The sequence below is a fragment of the Anabrus simplex genome, chromosome X, assembly GCF_040414725.1.
Source record: "Anabrus simplex isolate iqAnaSimp1 chromosome X, ASM4041472v1, whole genome shotgun sequence".
NCBI lineage: Eukaryota > Metazoa > Arthropoda > Insecta > Orthoptera > Tettigoniidae > Anabrus > Anabrus simplex.
This window is the reverse complement of record NC_090279.1, coordinates 183,245,445-183,262,539: the sequence shown is the minus strand read 5'-3', so window position 1 is coordinate 183,262,539 and position 17,095 is coordinate 183,245,445. Positions and strand designations below refer to the sequence as shown.

General features: G+C 37.6%; 1 protein-coding gene across 1 annotated transcript in view; it reads right to left on the bottom strand.

Moving 5' to 3' along the window:
- Pi4KIIIalpha (phosphatidylinositol 4-kinase III alpha) overlaps positions 1-16,667 on the bottom strand; it is a 266,913-nt gene extending 250,246 nt beyond the window's left edge. Inside the window, exons 1-3 of the mRNA XM_067159006.2 lie at positions 16,467-16,667; positions 12,437-12,599; positions 11,085-11,315 (exon numbers count right to left, since the gene is read on the bottom strand). Of these exons, the coding sequence (XP_067015107.2) occupies positions 11,085-11,315; positions 12,437-12,599; positions 16,467-16,559 (487 nt within the window). The 5' untranslated portion in view covers positions 16,560-16,667. The remainder of the gene's footprint in view (positions 1-11,084; positions 11,316-12,436; positions 12,600-16,466) is intronic.
- Between the last annotated feature and the right edge of the window lie 428 nt (positions 16,668-17,095).

Below are 17,095 nucleotides of genomic sequence, written 5' to 3'. Positions count from 1 at the left end.
ATAATGATTGTATTTCGGTAGGAAAGTTGTATCTAAAGCTTCTCTCGTGTCTTTTACTTGAAAAGTAAATTGCAATTACCGTATTTGTATGTTGGCAATACTGTTATAACGCTAGCTTGTATCGTTATTTTACCGTTCGCATTTTAATGTAAATTTACATCTATTAAGTGATAAATGCAACATTGATTACTGAAAATGTTAATGCAATTCATATAAAACCCCAAAACGCCCATATTTGCCTAAATCACGATCTAACATAACCTCATTCTTTCGTTCGTTCGTTCGTTGAACCCCTCCCACGACTTTTATGTATGGGAATGGAAAACACGAGAAGGAAAGGATGAAAGTAAAACACGGCATAATGCACACAGTTTATATTTTGAATTTATTTATTCCAAACAGCAGGTAAGAAGCACAATCACACAGACGTTTACTCGCAATAGCTAGGTAGTTCAATGTGAAGTACGTTCATGATCATAATACTATTTCTTCACACTAAGAACGCGCATAATTATAATTTCACACCATACTCTCAAAAAACTGGATCAAAAATCTCGTTCAATGCGAAAGAATCTCAACAAATTTTCGTCTAACAAGCACTATTACATACCGTATGACAAGGTCCCTTCGGGCGCAATGATAACGGTGTTGTGTTTTGAATTTGCTGTACCACGCAATTGAATGTGTAATGCCAACCTCTGGCTTCTAAATTAACCCTCTAAAAGAGAATTCTAGTTTTCATTAGTTGGCGGAGATCGATTGGCCCATCTCAGAACTGCTTCGGACGCTCCCTATGAAGTGTCACCCCCCTGGCCATATCTCAACAAACAAAATTAAGGATCTTCAACAGTAACGTCAAGTCAGTCCTCCTCTACGCATGTGAGACCTGGAAAGTCACTACAGGAATTACTAAGATGCTGCAGACCTTCGTAAACCGGTGTTTGTGCAGGATCCTAAACATTCATTGGCCGGACACGATTAGTAACGAAGATCTATGGGAAGTGACTGGGAAAACACCCACTGGAAACCAGATCAAACAGCGGAAGTGGAGGTGGATAGGACATACGTTGAGAAAGCAGGATGGAAACGCCGAGAAGCGAGCCCTGGAATGGAATCCTCAGGGACAACGAAAGCGGGGTCGACCACGGCAGACCTGGAAGAGATCCGTATTGGAGGAGGCAAGTGAGGCAGAAGAAACCTGGGGAGAACTACGTCCGATGGCCCGCAGCAGAGCCCGCTGGCAAAAATTCATCGAAGCCCTATGCTCCTGAAGGAGCCACAGGAAATACGTCAAGTAAGTCTCTATGTGGATGGCGTACACCTGGAAATTGTGTTCCAAATCGCCTAACGTCTTCCCTGCAAGACTCTGTTTTCACATAATTATCGTATATAAATACACTCGTGTACACATGTGGAGGCATTATAAGAATTCTACCCCAAAGTAACACTTCACATCTCAAGAATAGCCGGAGCGACAGATCATCACTTAATACACGTTCTAAGCACGGACCTGAACTATGAATTGCGGCCATTCCCAATCTGTTGCTGTGCTGTGTAATGGGAAGTGATGAGTCAACGGAAGGCAGAGAAGCTGGGTGCGCCTGACGGCCAACCGATGAGAGAAACTCGTACATACTCCAGTTCTTGAAACTAGGCACAGAGTCATCCTAAGTTTGTGCTTGAGCATGTACAGTTTCTCATTTACGGTTTTGTCTGCAGCTAGATATGACTAGAAGTGCCATCTAATGCACATAAATTAAAATGGGAAGAAATGTTCTTAACAGTGCTGATGCAGATTTTCATCTTCTTTATAGGATCTAACCAGAGAAAAATGCCGCTAGCTGCCATTTGTTCACATAATGGCTTCTTCATCGTGTGCAATAAGATGACATTGAAAAAGAAATATGGTCATCATGATTCATTTAGTGAATGTGAAAGTTTAAGTGGATGTAATGTGGATTTGAATCTGAAAGGTAGGGATACAAGAAATGGTGATGAGATTACTTCACAGACAGCAGGAATATTTTTCACTTTACAATACTTTACACGTCAATACGGAATTATTCTAATATCTTGTAAAGGAATTTTTTTTTTGTTCAGGCACCATAAATTCATCTACATTGTCCAGGTTCCTGACCAACTGCAATTCATGTGACAAGCAGGCTTGATAATATAAATTCTCGATATTTGTTCAGAAATGAGATTTTTTTATTTTTTATTTTTTTACAATTTGCTTTATGTTGCACCAACATAGATAGGCCTTATAGCAACAATGAGACAGGAACAGGCTAGAAGTGCGAAGGAATCGACCATGGCCTTCGTTAAGGTACAATTGCAGCATTAGCCTAGTGTGAAAATGGGAAATATCTTCAGACCTGTCAACAGTGAGGTACAAACCCACTATCTCATGAAAGCAAGATGACAGCTACGTGAAGAATTTGATTTCTTCAGGCTTTCAATTTTCCATCTTCGAATTACATATTAGAGCACACAGTATCGCAGACCAACAGGTATGCTAGTGACATTTTGAACACATATCTGCCCTCTAATTCCAGACTGAAAAGTTGGTCATTCTGATAGTGAATAAACTGACTGACTATAAAACCATGTTTTGTTTTTTTTTTTTGCTAGTTGCTTTACGTCGCACCGACACAGATAGGTCTTATGGCGACGATGGGACGGGAAAGGGCTAGGAGTGGGAAGGAAGTGGCCGTAGCCTTAATAAAACCATGGATTGCGAGCCAAGACGAGCAAGCAAAAAAAAAAAAAAAAAAAAAAAAAAGAATTCCAACTTGAAAAATGACCGAGAATTTGCACTTCAAGTAGTTTGATCTCTCTGTTGAGCATCACATAACCACAACTACCAGGTGAATGTGTCTTTTCCGGTTTCACTAAGAGATGGCGCCAGAGAACAGTATGCAGCGTATGAATTTGACACATGTCAGTTTGTTCGCCTAACATTAACCTACCAATACATACAAGCTGAGTCCGCCTAACAACAGCGTCTGTGTTGTATCGTTCAGTGAACATGTCGACATTTGTGATTGAAAAAGAACATTAGTGGCACACATTGCTTTTCTTATTTAATCAAAAGAAAAAGGCTGTGGAAAGTCACCGTTTGCTGGTAGAAACATATGGTGAACACGCTCTATCGATTAGAACATTTGAGACATTGTTTCGACAATTTAAATATGGTGATTTCGATGTGAAAGACAGTGCGTGCTCAGGTAGACCAAAAAAGTGCGAAGATGAGCAACTGCAGGCAAAACAGTTAATGCACAACGCTACTGCCAACAAATGATTAATTTAAATCACGCATTGATCGAAAGATGACTGGAATAGGCCAGAAGACATAGAAAAGTGATTTTTTTACACGACAAGGCGCTGTCTCATACAACAAAACCAGTGAAAGACACCTTGAAATCACTTGGATGTGACATCCTTCTGCACCCGCTGTACTTCCCCAACCTGGCGCCATCCAACTATCACCTCTTCACATCAATGGGTCACGCGCTCGCAGAACAGGACTTCAGCAATTTTCCTGGCATGGTATTCATAAGTTACCTGAAATATGGGCGAAGTGTGTAGAAGCCAATGGCCAATATTTTGAATAAACAAAAAATGAATTTCTCTTGAAATTACGTTTTCTTTACCACAAAAATTGGCAAAAACTTATGCATACACCTGGTAAGTCAATCGTTTCCCTCATGCTGTTGGATTTTGGGTTATCTTCCTCCATGATAAACTTCCGTTGTAGTGCTTCAATCACATAGTCAACATGTGTACAAACTGTATACTATAGCATGGTAATTATGTGCTTGCTTATGTAAAACATTTTATATTTTGTGTCCAAGTTACTTTGTTTGTTTGTTTGTTTGTTTGTTTGTTTGTTTGTTTGTTTGTCCAACCCTTGCCCGTTTCTCTATGGGGTCACGTATGAGGTGAGATGAATCTGTTGTGGCAGGTTTTTACGACCGGATGCCCTTCCTGACATAAATCTCATCAGAGGAGTTAACAAGATGAAATGAATGACGTGATTAGGAAGGGAGAGGGTGAAACCCGGTGCCAGTACGTAGCCCACTCCTGTTGAATAGCACTAAGGGGCTGCTCAAGTCTTAATGCCCCATCTGACAGATGAATCATCATCAACAGTGTCATATGCCCTCACTCCATATGAGCACTGTGAGAAGTTTGGAATTTAATCCAGGCATTTGGCACACAATCTAGTGATTAGAAATGATATACCACCACCTCTCCTACCCTGCTGGCCAACATTCGGATGGTGGAATTTTTTTCGACTAATGGGACTTGCAAGTGATAAAAATCATTGTTATCCGTATTGAAGATACTGAATGTAGGATGCTAAAAGGTTTGTTTTATCACCTATTCAATACATATAAATTTTAGGAATTTATTATTGATTCCACTTGAGACATGTTTCGCCTTTCATTGAGGGCATCATCAGTCAAATTATCACCTCAAGGCAAAAAATCAGGTACCTGGTTAGTAGTTGACATGAACAAAATAATACATATTATTAATACACATACAAAAATTAAGTATGGGAAATAGTTGTACAAAAGTGATGGTTGAACATATGGGTTTATAGATGAAAAATCAGCACCAATGCGTAAAATTAAAAAGTAGAGTTCGGCAGTGGTGCTCTGGAGAACAGTTGACGCAATCATAGGAAAATATAAAGTTTAAAAATATTTACATTATAACAATTAAGGGAGAAAAGATGTAGTGTTCGGCGTCAATGTTTGTAACCAAAGAAAATGTCAAAGGTTGGTAACTATACAGTATTTACATTGTTCAATTGAACAGTTGAGATAAAGTTTTAAAAATATTTACAATATAACATTCAGCGTAAATGTTTGTAATAAAAAAAAACTGTTCAATTGAACAATGTAAATACTGTATAGTTACCAACCTTTGACATTATTTTTGGTTACAAACATTGACGCCGAACACTACACCTTTTCTCCCTTAATTGTTATAATGTAAATATTTTTAAACTTTATATTTTCCTATGATTGCGTCAACTGTTCTCCAGAGCACCACTGCCGAACTCTACTTTTTAATTTTACGCATTGGTGCTGACTTTTCATCTATAAACCCATATGTTCAACCATCACTTTTGTACAACTATTTCCCATACTTAATTTTTGTATGTGTATTAATAATATGTATTATTTTGTTCATGTCAACTACTAACCAGGTACCTGATTTTTTGCCTTGAGGTGATAATTTGACTGATGATGCCCTCAATGAAGGGCGAAACATGTCTCAAGTGGAATCAATAATAAATTCCTAATTTATAAAATTTATATGTATTGAATAGGTGATAAAACAAACCTTTTAGCATCCTAATGGGACTTGAACGGGCACTAACCACAGTATCAGACTGTTTAGACTTCAACGCTTAAACGATCATGACCACCAGGCGGACTATATTTTGTGCTCAAGTACAGTGAATTAATTAGTAACTTTTCTACAGAAATGGTCCCTGTGAACTAAAAGTTGAAGAGGAGGCAGTAAGTAGAATAATACGATGAAATGAAATGGCGAATGGCTTTTAGTGCCGGGAGTGTCCAAGGACAAGTTCGGCTCGCCAGATGCAAGTCTGTTGATTTGACGTCCATAAGCGACCTGCGCGTCGTGATGAAGATGAAATGATGATGAAAACGACAAATACACCCACTCCCCGTGTCAGCAGAATTAACCAGGTATGGTTAAAATTCCCGACCCTGCCAGGAATTGAACCCAGAACACCTGTGACCAAAGGGCAACACACCGAACATTTAGTGATGGAGCCAGACAAAGACACGATTACAATGAAAGTTAAGGAAGAAGTCATCAAGAAGTACAAACAAGGTGTGTGTATGTGCCCGATATCACAAGATTTTAAACAAAGTATTCAACTAGTTACACAATATCAAAGAACTAAAAGGTCTGGATGCAGCAAAATGAGTTATGAGAGTATCAAAGCAATGGCCATGTTCTCTAGAAGATGTAGGAAAGTTGCTTCTCATGTAGATCATCTTATATCAATACATAATTTTGGGTTGTGGAACGAATCATCTGAGTTTCAATTATTTTGCGTGTATGTGTGTGTGTGTGCGCGCGCGCGCGCCTCTCTCTCTCTCTCTCTCTCTCTCTCTCTCTCTCTCTCTCTCTCTCTCTCTCTCTCTCTCTCTCGTGATGAGGATGAAATGATGATGAAGACGACAAATACACCCAGTCGCCGTGTCAGCAGAATTAACCAAGAATGGTTAAAATTCCCGAACCTGCCAGGAATTGAACCCGGAACACCTGTGACAATTTTTCAGTTTGAATATGTTGGATGGATAATCGATTGAAATAAGCGAATAGATGAACTCATGAAAAAATAGAAACATGCCTTTTCCCAAACATATCTTCAAATGTTGAACACTGATATACGAGTGCTTCGGATCGCAAGCACATTTATAGAATTAATTATACTCGCAATCCAATATTTTACTGAACATACAACTGTGAGCTATTCTAAAAGACCAACTATTCAACCATACTGGACAAATGATCCACTTTGTGTTATACTGGCATTCAGCAAAATTATAAATGTAAACAGGTTTTTATTCTTCACTTGCAAATTTCTCCACTTTCAGACAATAGCACAGTAGTAGTGATGGGATAATCGAATACTTTTAATAATCAAACAACCTCCATCTGATTATTTAAATAATTGAATAAATAATCAAATAAAATAATTGAATGAGTTACAAATAGCATTCAGTTTTATCGCATAGAATATCTGGATGCGTCATGAATCAATTTTTTGGTTTTGTCGGATGGATAATCGATTGAAATAAGCAAATAGATGAACTCATGAAAAATAGAAACACGTCTTTTTACAAACATATCTTCAAATGTTGAGACTAAATGAGTGAGGGCCGGTTCTACCATCTGCTGGTAAAGTGGCTGGCAGCTGCCCGGGAGGTAAACTACCTGGAGGTGTAAATCGGCTGGTACTTTGGCTTGCGTCCAACCACCTCCGCGCAAGCGCTAGGTAGCTACCAGGAGCTAGACACCGATATACGAAGTTGGCTAGACTGATTTTCAGCGACTTCTCGCTTTCGAGTGTGGTGCTATCTATCGTCAGATGCATGAAACTCATTTCGATTGTCTTATTTCCCTGTGCTTGCGTTTGCTTATTATCACCAAAAAGCCTAATACGGGGAGTTTTAAGAGGTATGGACAACGATTTATGTCAAGCTTTCGTGATTTTAATCTATGATCTTCAATATCAATACCTAATCGGGACTAAAATCTTGAGATTACATTTTCTTACGCCCGTTATAACCTGTCATGTAAGGCAGCGTTTTGAAAAGTATTCTTGTAGTAGATTGGTCAAGTCGCTCGCTCCATAATAGAAGGTACGCAGGTTTTCATCGTATTTCTAATTTACATTTTAAAATGTATTTTCGATCCCTGCCGTTGTTCTTAACTCTCTTTCACGCGCTTCCATATACGTAGGCCTATGTACACACACATCTTCTTTACGGACTTATTGCCTTTGAGCATTCTATCTGCAGGCTTCTGTGAATTGATTATCTCCACGATGCTCTATTTGCAAATAGTTCTGTGACCTCGTTTAGTTCAACCTGCTTCCATTTATTGATAAAGTATTTCATTCTAATGTTTAACTTTATGAAGATAAAGTTGGAAGGTACTGTAAATGTAAAGAACTAATAGGGATAAATATCCATTCATAGGAAGAGGAATTCGGGAATGGAATAGTTTCCAATTTCTTCGAAATAATCTACCAGAAGACTACTATGTAAACAACTAATAGGGAATCTGCTACCTGGGCGACAGTCCTATGTGCTATTAATCATAACATCACTTTCTATAAGTAGCATGCATATAAAGCAATTTCCTAGTAGACATAATATTGCGATTAAATATTTCAATGAAATATATTATTAACAAAAGAACGTATGAACAGAGGCATACAGATTAACACAACGCAAATAATGGAAATAAAAAAGATTCGTCATAATGAAGACTCGAACCTGCATACCTCGTATTATGAAGTGAGCGCGTTGGCCATTACGCTACAAGAACACTCGAATAGTTAGGGTACGGTACATACTATATATTAAGTTATACCTCGTGTCTGAAAACTGAAAAAGTAGAAAACTAAAGCCATTTGAAATGATTTACAAATAGATTTTGATTTTATATCATTTTAAAGTTTCTTTACGAAAGCTTGACTTATATAATGTGTTCCCTAACCTACCGATGCGAGAGGCTGGTGTGACCGTTGCAACACAAGGGAAGCATTAATGTTCAAGATCCTGCAATACAATATCGGCCACTGTTACAGCATCATGCTTTTTTCAGTATACTAAGCTAATTTAAGTTGTATGTCACCAGAAATACAGCTAATAATGTTCAACTCTCAAAACTTCCCCGGCAGGTAAAGTCTTATCGGGCCCTCGAAGTGGCCGATAAATTACGCCCCCGGTAACTACGATTTATGCTGCCGATAGCGCTACCTGGAGGTGGTCGAACGGAAACAGCCTTTTACGCGGAGGGCAAATTACGCGCTACTTTACCAGTAGGTGGTAGAACCGGCCCTGAATCAACTGTCTTAATAACATCACTTTTCATTTGATTCAAAAGCATTCACTATTTAATTGCCTCATTCATTCCGAATTCGAATGAATAATTTAATTTAATTTAATTTAATAAATTTAATAATTTAAAAAATAATCGAATGGACAAAATTCACCATTCGATTGCCTCATTGATCCAAATGGATTTTCAATGAATAATCAAAAAATAACTGGATGGAAAAAAATATTCACTATTCGACTGCCTCATTCATTCGAATGGAGTTTCGAATGAATAATCGAAAAAATAATCGGATGGAAAAAATATTCACTATTCCATTGCCTCATTCGTTCTAATGAATAATAAAAAAATTAATCGAATGGGAAATATAAATGAATAAAATAAAAATAAGCAAATATTTTGTATTTGATTATCCCATGACTACACAGTAGTGCCCGGAAACAAACTAAGGAAGATACAGTTTGAATTTTGATTTTAGATGACCAGCAACAAACTTCTGTATGCCCCAGGTATGCATTTGGCTACAGATGAAACACTGGTTGTTAGTATGAGTTTTAGAACCCTGTGGGATAGGCAGGGTAACACAAGACATTGAAGGGGTTAACTGTACAAAATATTAGACTTTCTTAGAAATATAATTCTACAAAAAAAACTGTACAGTTAGTCACTGCCTCAAGCAGACAGCTCTAAATGCAGATACTGTTAACATGTTGAAGTGTAAGATTGGTACGCAGGGAACGGTGCTGAAACTCGTACACCAGTTTTGGATGAGCCAAGGTTTGAGCAAGGAACTACTCAATTCAATTGCTCTCACTTCCTTAAGAGGATCTATTTTTATTCTGAGGAACAGTCTTCATAGTCAGTAATAATAATGTTTAATAATAAAAATGTTTTTTTAACCCTGACAATTACACCGTACGACTTTCTGGCGTGCCGTGCGAATGAACGCCATCTAATCTCTATAGAACACTTTCCCGCCTTGTCAATACTTTACATATTTTATTATGTTTAATTACCGTACATGTTTCGAGAGCTAACTACTCTCTTCTTGTTATTTCTTTTACGTTGCACCGACACATATGTCTTATGGCGACGATGGGACAGGAAAGGCCTAGGAATGGGAAGGAAGAGTCCGTGGCCTTAGTTAAGGTACAGCCCCAGCATTACTCTCTTATTTATGATTTTAAGATAGTGACTAACTTTATAGAATATGTTATTTATTATTTTATGAATTGAAACTATTTTATTTTAAAGGGTTCTACTAAATGGCAAAGTAAATGTTAAATTTAGACACGAAGAAACATTTTATTCTTTTTAAATGTAAATAAGGACGTAAAATTAACATATAGTGATTAATTTAATAGATTTTTTTATTTATGATTTGAAAATTCTAGTTTAAAGTCTGTAACAAATGACATAGTAAGTGAAAGGTGAAACACAGAGAAATATTGTAACAATTTCAAGATTTATATATAATTGTTTTATTTGTACCAATGCAACAAGTCCAAAGATTAATTAATGTTTGGCACCGCTTAAGAAGAAAGTAGTTGGCTCTCAAAACATGTACTCTAATTAAATATAATAAAATATGTAAAGTATTGACAAGGCAGGAAAGTGTTCTATAGAGATTTGAATATAAGTCAATACGGACCAACATGGTGAAAATAATCAAGTCTGAATGCCATCTAGCGCTCAAAGGGAGCAGAGAGTTATCCCCTCTGCTCTTATGCTTCAGTTTCTGAAATTCTGTGTTTTATTTGTGTGTGTACTGATAGGGTTTGAATCCTGATTCCTTTTTGAGTATTTGTATATGGAGATTCATGTTTAATTAACTCACATTTTTGTTTACCATGGATACACTTTCATATTTTATGCTTTTTCTCATTTGCCTGTATCAAATTCAGACTTTTACTGTAGTCACGTCTTGCAACGAACGTTTTTAAATTGTTCAATATCAAATGGTAATATAGATAAGCTAGCTAAAACAATTCTTGTACTTTTTCAGTAATTCCATTTCCTTGTAAATTAAAATGATCGAATTCCATGAAACTTGCAATTGATGCGAACTATTTCTAGAGCATAACGCCCACTGAAACGTAACTTTAAATAATAGGCTTTGACTGGGACGTCTTCGAGACGTGTGATGTAACTAAAGCGATATTTATAGACGTGTTACTGTCAGGGTTAAGTAGTTTTTGTTTATATACTTTGTCGTATGGCAGGCCTCAAATGAAAAAAGTTTAAAATAAGTATGGAAGGATTCCAAGGAAGATTGAACAAGAAGCCTGGTGCGAAGTGGTCCGAGGACAGAAGGAAACAGCATAGTGAAAGGATGAAAGAATATTGGAAGGAGCGGAAGAGAAAACAACAAAGTATGAAGAACTGAATTGAAATTGGCACGTGGTCCTTAGCAGGCCTCATTGGAAAGAAGAAGAAATAAAAATTGAACAACATTAACTTACATTTAGCTGTTGAACCTCTGGGAGAATTCTTATCCTTGTATCCTCGGCACAGATTTGTGAGGACGCCCAGGAAGTCCACTTGGGCAGCGATGATCTCCTCACGAGCAGACTCACATTTCACAGCTAGGTCCGACAACAAGGTGTTCAGGCAGAAGCTGAACCTCTCAGCAACAGGGATCCTATCTGTTGGTAAGCATCGAACCTCATCGAGCCATACTGCCTTCGCTAGACCTGTAAAAATAATACATAAGAAATAAATAGAATTCAACAAGAATAATGTGTAGGCTATTCACCTGAAAAAATAACCATGACAGCACGCTGTGAAAAGTCTGCAGTAGTGTAAATGGTTAGCAAGTTTTAATAACAACCCTGCATGTAGCTAACAACTCTATCTGAAGTGCCAAGGTTATGAAAAGTCGAACCCTTTACTTTCCACGTCTCCAAAGGCCTCTGGCCAACACAGAGATAGCTTTGCTAATTTTTTTTATACAGTACAAAGTAAACTCAGCTATTGTATTGGGTGTTTCTGTGGGATGTCCCGTGTTTTAAATAGCTATCTATAACTCCACGCCCATACGTAACTTTAAAACAATCAATCAGTTATCAATAATCTGCATTTAGGGCTGTCGTCCAAGTGGCGGATTTCCTATCAATTGTTTACCTACATTTTTCTTAAACATTTTCAAATAACTTGGAAATGTATCTACCATTTGCCTTCAGAATTTATTTCAATTCCTTAATCCTCGTTCTATTCCAATATGTCCTCTTGAATCCCAACTTTATTTTCATATTATGATCTTTCCTACTTTTGAAAGCTCCATTCAAGCATATTCGTCTACCAATGTCATTCCACGCCAACTGTCCACCGACAGCTCGAAACATACCACATAGTCTAGCCTCTCGTCTCCTTACTCCCAAGTCTTCCCAGCCAAAAGTTTGCAACAGTTTCGTAACACTACTCCTTTGTCGGAAATCAGCCAGAACAAATCGTATTGCTTTGAAACTTTTCCAGTTCACATATCAAGTGGGCGTCGTGGGTTCCATACTCGGCAACCATACTCTAATTGGGGTCTTAGCAGAGACTTATATGCCCCTCCCTTGCATCATTACAACAATCCCTAAATAATGTCTTTTTAAATAATGTGCATAACCCAATTTTCTTCACTAAATTCCGAAAGAAATATGTGCAGAGTATTCACGTATATATTTCACATATGCATTTGGTCTCCAGTTCCTCCACTATTTCTAATCCTGGCTTTTGCAACTGGGTGGACATAGTTATTCTGCAGACTAATTTTTTGCCTCCCACAGAGAAATTAAAGTGTTGATGTTTCAATCAAATAAGAACTTACCTTTCAGTAATTTGAGGAGATACGGTAAGATTTTATCACGGTGCTGAAGTTTGGATTCAAGAAAGTAGATACCCAGAGCGATGGTTGCATCTTGACCTCTCTGATCTAAGCGGAAGACTCCCTGGGCAGTTTCTTGCGGACATAGTACAAAGAGTGTGTTCACCTAGGACAAAAACAACATCACCATGAAGGGTTTAATTTCATTTAGGTGTGAATGTACTGTAAATTAATTTATCACCACTGGCACGTTATTGTTAAGTTCTTGCAAGTAGACATTGGATTTATATGCTATATCGATCACCAATATAAGCATGCAACTATTCTGCAAAAAGTGGTAAAATATGCATTTAACGTGTTCATCCCGGCGTGTGCCACCAGTGGTACACGATTTTTAAAAAATCGCACCTCTCAAAAATTGCTTTGTATTTAGTATTACATTCTTAAAAGATGACATCGGATTTTTATATAAACAACGTTGTTTTTTCACATGAATCCTCTTGGTCAGTGTCCAGTTTTTGAGACATTTTACGCACTTTATTTTGTGCGCCACCGGTGACACACAACGGCATTTGGTAATCGCGGCGCGATCTCATGCCGTGGTGTGCCACTGGCGGTACATATAATTTCATGGTCGTTGAAGTAGATTTGGAGCTTTGTAATCAGATACTGAAAGTGATAGTGTCCTTATAAGTGTGGCAGAAGAATGTGAGAAAGAAAGGAGTGACGGCAATCCAGTACAAACAGGGGAGTAAGTGCTATTCACAATGATCGCGTAAACAATATTTTAGAGTGGACTGACTTGAAAGCCTTGTGTGGGGAATTTCCTTTCTTCTGGACAGCAAGCGCTGCAGTATAATTAGAATGTAACAGACCCTTTGACAGTATACAAGGAATTTTTAGATCATGAAATTTTAGATGTTTTAGAAACCAACAGATTTGCACGGCAATACGCTGCCTCTAGAAGAGCAAAAAGATGCTCACCAATGGTTAAATGGAAAGATTGCATGAAAGAAGAAATGAAGAACTGCTCCTTGAATTTTTATCATCATGGACATTTGTCTCCTTCCCCAAAATATGCTGGTCTAATGATCCTACATATGGAAATGAGGTTATATGACACTGATTTGACACCTGCTGAAATGCTTGCATTTCCACAATAACAAGGAACCATCCATTGTTGAACCATGCCCAGCAAAAATCAAAACCTGTGTTCTTACACTATGAAAGTCACTTTGCAGTGCAATTCAATAAATCAATTTAATTATAACTAAACGGAATTTTGTAATCTTACAACTTGTTTAAATACATAAAATGCTATGTTTTTTTTTTTTTTGCAAGTTGCTTTACGTCGCACCGACACAGGTAGGTCTTATGGCGACGATGGGACAGGGGAGGGCTAGGAGGGGGAAGGACGCGGCCGTGGCCTTAATTAAGGTACAGCCCCAGCATTTGCCTGGTGTGAAAATGGGAAACCACAGAAAACCATCTTCAGGGCTGCCGACAGTGGGGTTCAAACCCACTATCTCCCAAATACTGGATACTGGCTGCACTTAAGCGACTGCAGCTATCGAGCTCGGTATGTTTTTGTAATTAAAGGAGGTTAGTGAATGACAGTTATTTACAAGCTTTTTGTGTACCAATTTTTGTTATATGATATTCCACCGGTGATACACAATACATATATAATCCTAACAAAGCCAAAGCATTACTCTATTTTCTTGCACAAAACGCCAACTGCAATATAAAGCAAAATGTGTCTCGAAGCACATTGTGCGCCACCGCTTGTGGGAATTTAGGGAACTCGATGGTTGTTCACCGTCGGGCTGAACGTATTAAGTATGCACTTATTTCCATGCTATTAAACACTTGTATGAAATGCAAACGTAACATTCCTTTACTACACACAACATTACATAAAAATCACCATCATGAATAAACATCTGAATTAAAAACAAACAAAAAATACACTAATTACAGCTGTGGCTGTTTCACTAGTGAGATGAGTGCATTTTCAAACCTAATCATTTGTTCAATTTCACCTTCAAACACACTTCCTCGTTGATTTTAGAGGTCTACATATCGACAAACAAAATATGCATTTAAAATAAAGAAATGTGCTAAATAGATTAAAGCCACTTATATAGCCTACAAATTTAACAAAGCCCAGCTTTCCGTCAAATTGCACTGGCCTTCATCGGGGCATGTGAAGGTTTGCCTCCGACAGTGAGGGAAGCTATAGAAATACAGCTGCATCCAAATAACATCCACAGGGAAGACGGCTTCAAGTTATTGAGTTTCTGTACTCCAGAAATACATGCATAACACCACCATGGCACAGCGTGACGCACTCAAGAAACTGCCGACAGAGGGCGGTGAATCAGTAACTTCCCTCCCAGCCACCACACCACTGCACGGTAATCCCTGAGACCAGTTAGTGGGGAGGCCGTGGATAGTACGGTCATGACTTCCACATTCCTTTGAAGAATTTCTTTGTTCACTGTCTTTAGTAATAAATTTTAAATCTTTGCAGAATTTCTAATTCTCACTCATAAAGAGTGTGTTCCTACAAACAGTCGATTATTTGAAGAAAATATTCACCGCAGTTTTGAGGTTCAATTTATGTTTTGTTTCTTGATTATGAACATGCATGAACGCATTGTCGTTCAATTTTCCTTGCGTCAATGGTACTGTGCAGGTAAATTTTAAACCTTCTCAAGGCGGAAAATAATGTTCGGCTGTACATTAAGGAGTGAGGGTCATTTTTTCCACCTATTGATTCAATACGGACCAAAAATGAAGTTTTTTCACATTAAATTGGCTGTACATGTAAAAATGGGTATAGTTTAAGCGATCTGTAACAAACTTAAATACCTCTGGAATAAATTACCCTTTCTGAAGTTTTGAATGAATCAGATCTATCTAATAAAATGAAACATCCATATAACTTGCCTGTGACTCAGAATAAAGTAAACAGAAGTTTCTTAGTGGGTTCATCAGCCCCCTCGTTGGTAATGTAGAGACAAAAATACTTTGGTATTGCTAGGATTAAGAACTATGACATAAAATTCCCCCCCTTTTTTTCTTTCTTTTCTTCTATTATTTTTTCTTTTTTTAAATCTTTCTTCTCCCGGTCTGTCAGTGGTGCTGGGCACTCCCACAAAACTTTTAGCAGGTGCTCAAGCACACCCGGACCACGATTAGCGCATCAGAGTGTTATGGAAGGTGCTAGTCGTTGGCTTGATTAAGCTGCAATAGTACTTTTTGGTTTGTGACAAAAGGAATGGCATACTACCCTTATTCCGCATTATGCCCAGTACACCTCGTTATGGCGCCACTATCAGTTTCTGCGATTTTCTTATAGCTGCACAACCTTTGGTGATGCTCGTTTGAGGATCCAACTAGGCTTAACAGACAGGCAGGTTAGGTTTAGATTCTTTAAAAATCAATACCGGTACCAAAGAATTTGTTATGTACTTTAAAACCACTCATTAAGTCAAATTATAAGGCTAAGAACTACCAACAGACCTGAACTTCTTATAGGTTGAGAACAATGTATTTCAGTAACAGGTGAGATTATGAAAAACTGTAAATAATGTTGTTTATGTTACTGCTATAGGCTGAATTTAACATGAAGAACTTCATAAATCATCGTGAATTAAAATACAGATGTCCTCATTAGTCAACAAAATACGATTATTTTAAACAGGGTCCGTTTACCGATCGTATTTCAATCCTGACCTAATATAAAGTGTGTGAATGGGTAGTAAAGGATTAGGACGATTTTTTTAATATATATAACGTGTAAATGAAGACTGTCGCCAACCAAAATGAACCCGTTTCGATATAGGTAACCAGAACTAAATAATGCAGGTGAATCGTTAACAGAAAACTGAGAAACACAACTCTCAATTATTATTCTTATGTTTCAGAATGAGTACGATCGTGTATAGAAATGTTAATGAGTCTTTTACCTTGCATGACAACAACCACGGCTAATTATTTGGATTATAACAACAGGTAGACTACTCACCTTTTGCCACGGAGTTTCTTTAATTGCGGCCAACGATCTCGCCAAATTCAGTACCGTTTTTCTGAAGAACAACTTTTCATCACTGGCCATCATAATGACTACCTCAGATTCAGCTACCAGACTTTGGTGCAAGTTCCGGTCGCTAATATCTGCATTGAATCATAATTATATTTGTTACAAACGAATGAATCAAATGTCAAGTCTCATCCTCACACAGCTGATAGCCTGATGTCCTTAGTAACAGGTTAGCCAATATTTAAATTTTTATGATGTAAACACAGATTAGACAACAAAACCAAATAAGAGAATCGTTAGAAAGTTAAGACTAAAATTAACAATACTAGCCATTTTAAAGTAAATATATTAATTAAATAATATACCTTATTTATCGTAAAATACACATAGACTTCTTTCAATGGATGCTTATCCTGGCTGAAAACAATAGAATAATACAAATTTAAAGCGCTACAGCACCAGGACTGCCGTGCCGTTCGCTTTGGTTTCTACTATTACCAAATACAGTAGCTATTACTACGCAGTTTTGCCCAGTCTACCGGCAACAATCACCAATAATATCAAACTGTAGGATAATTTAAGATGTATTAAATACATTATTGATTATTCAAAAG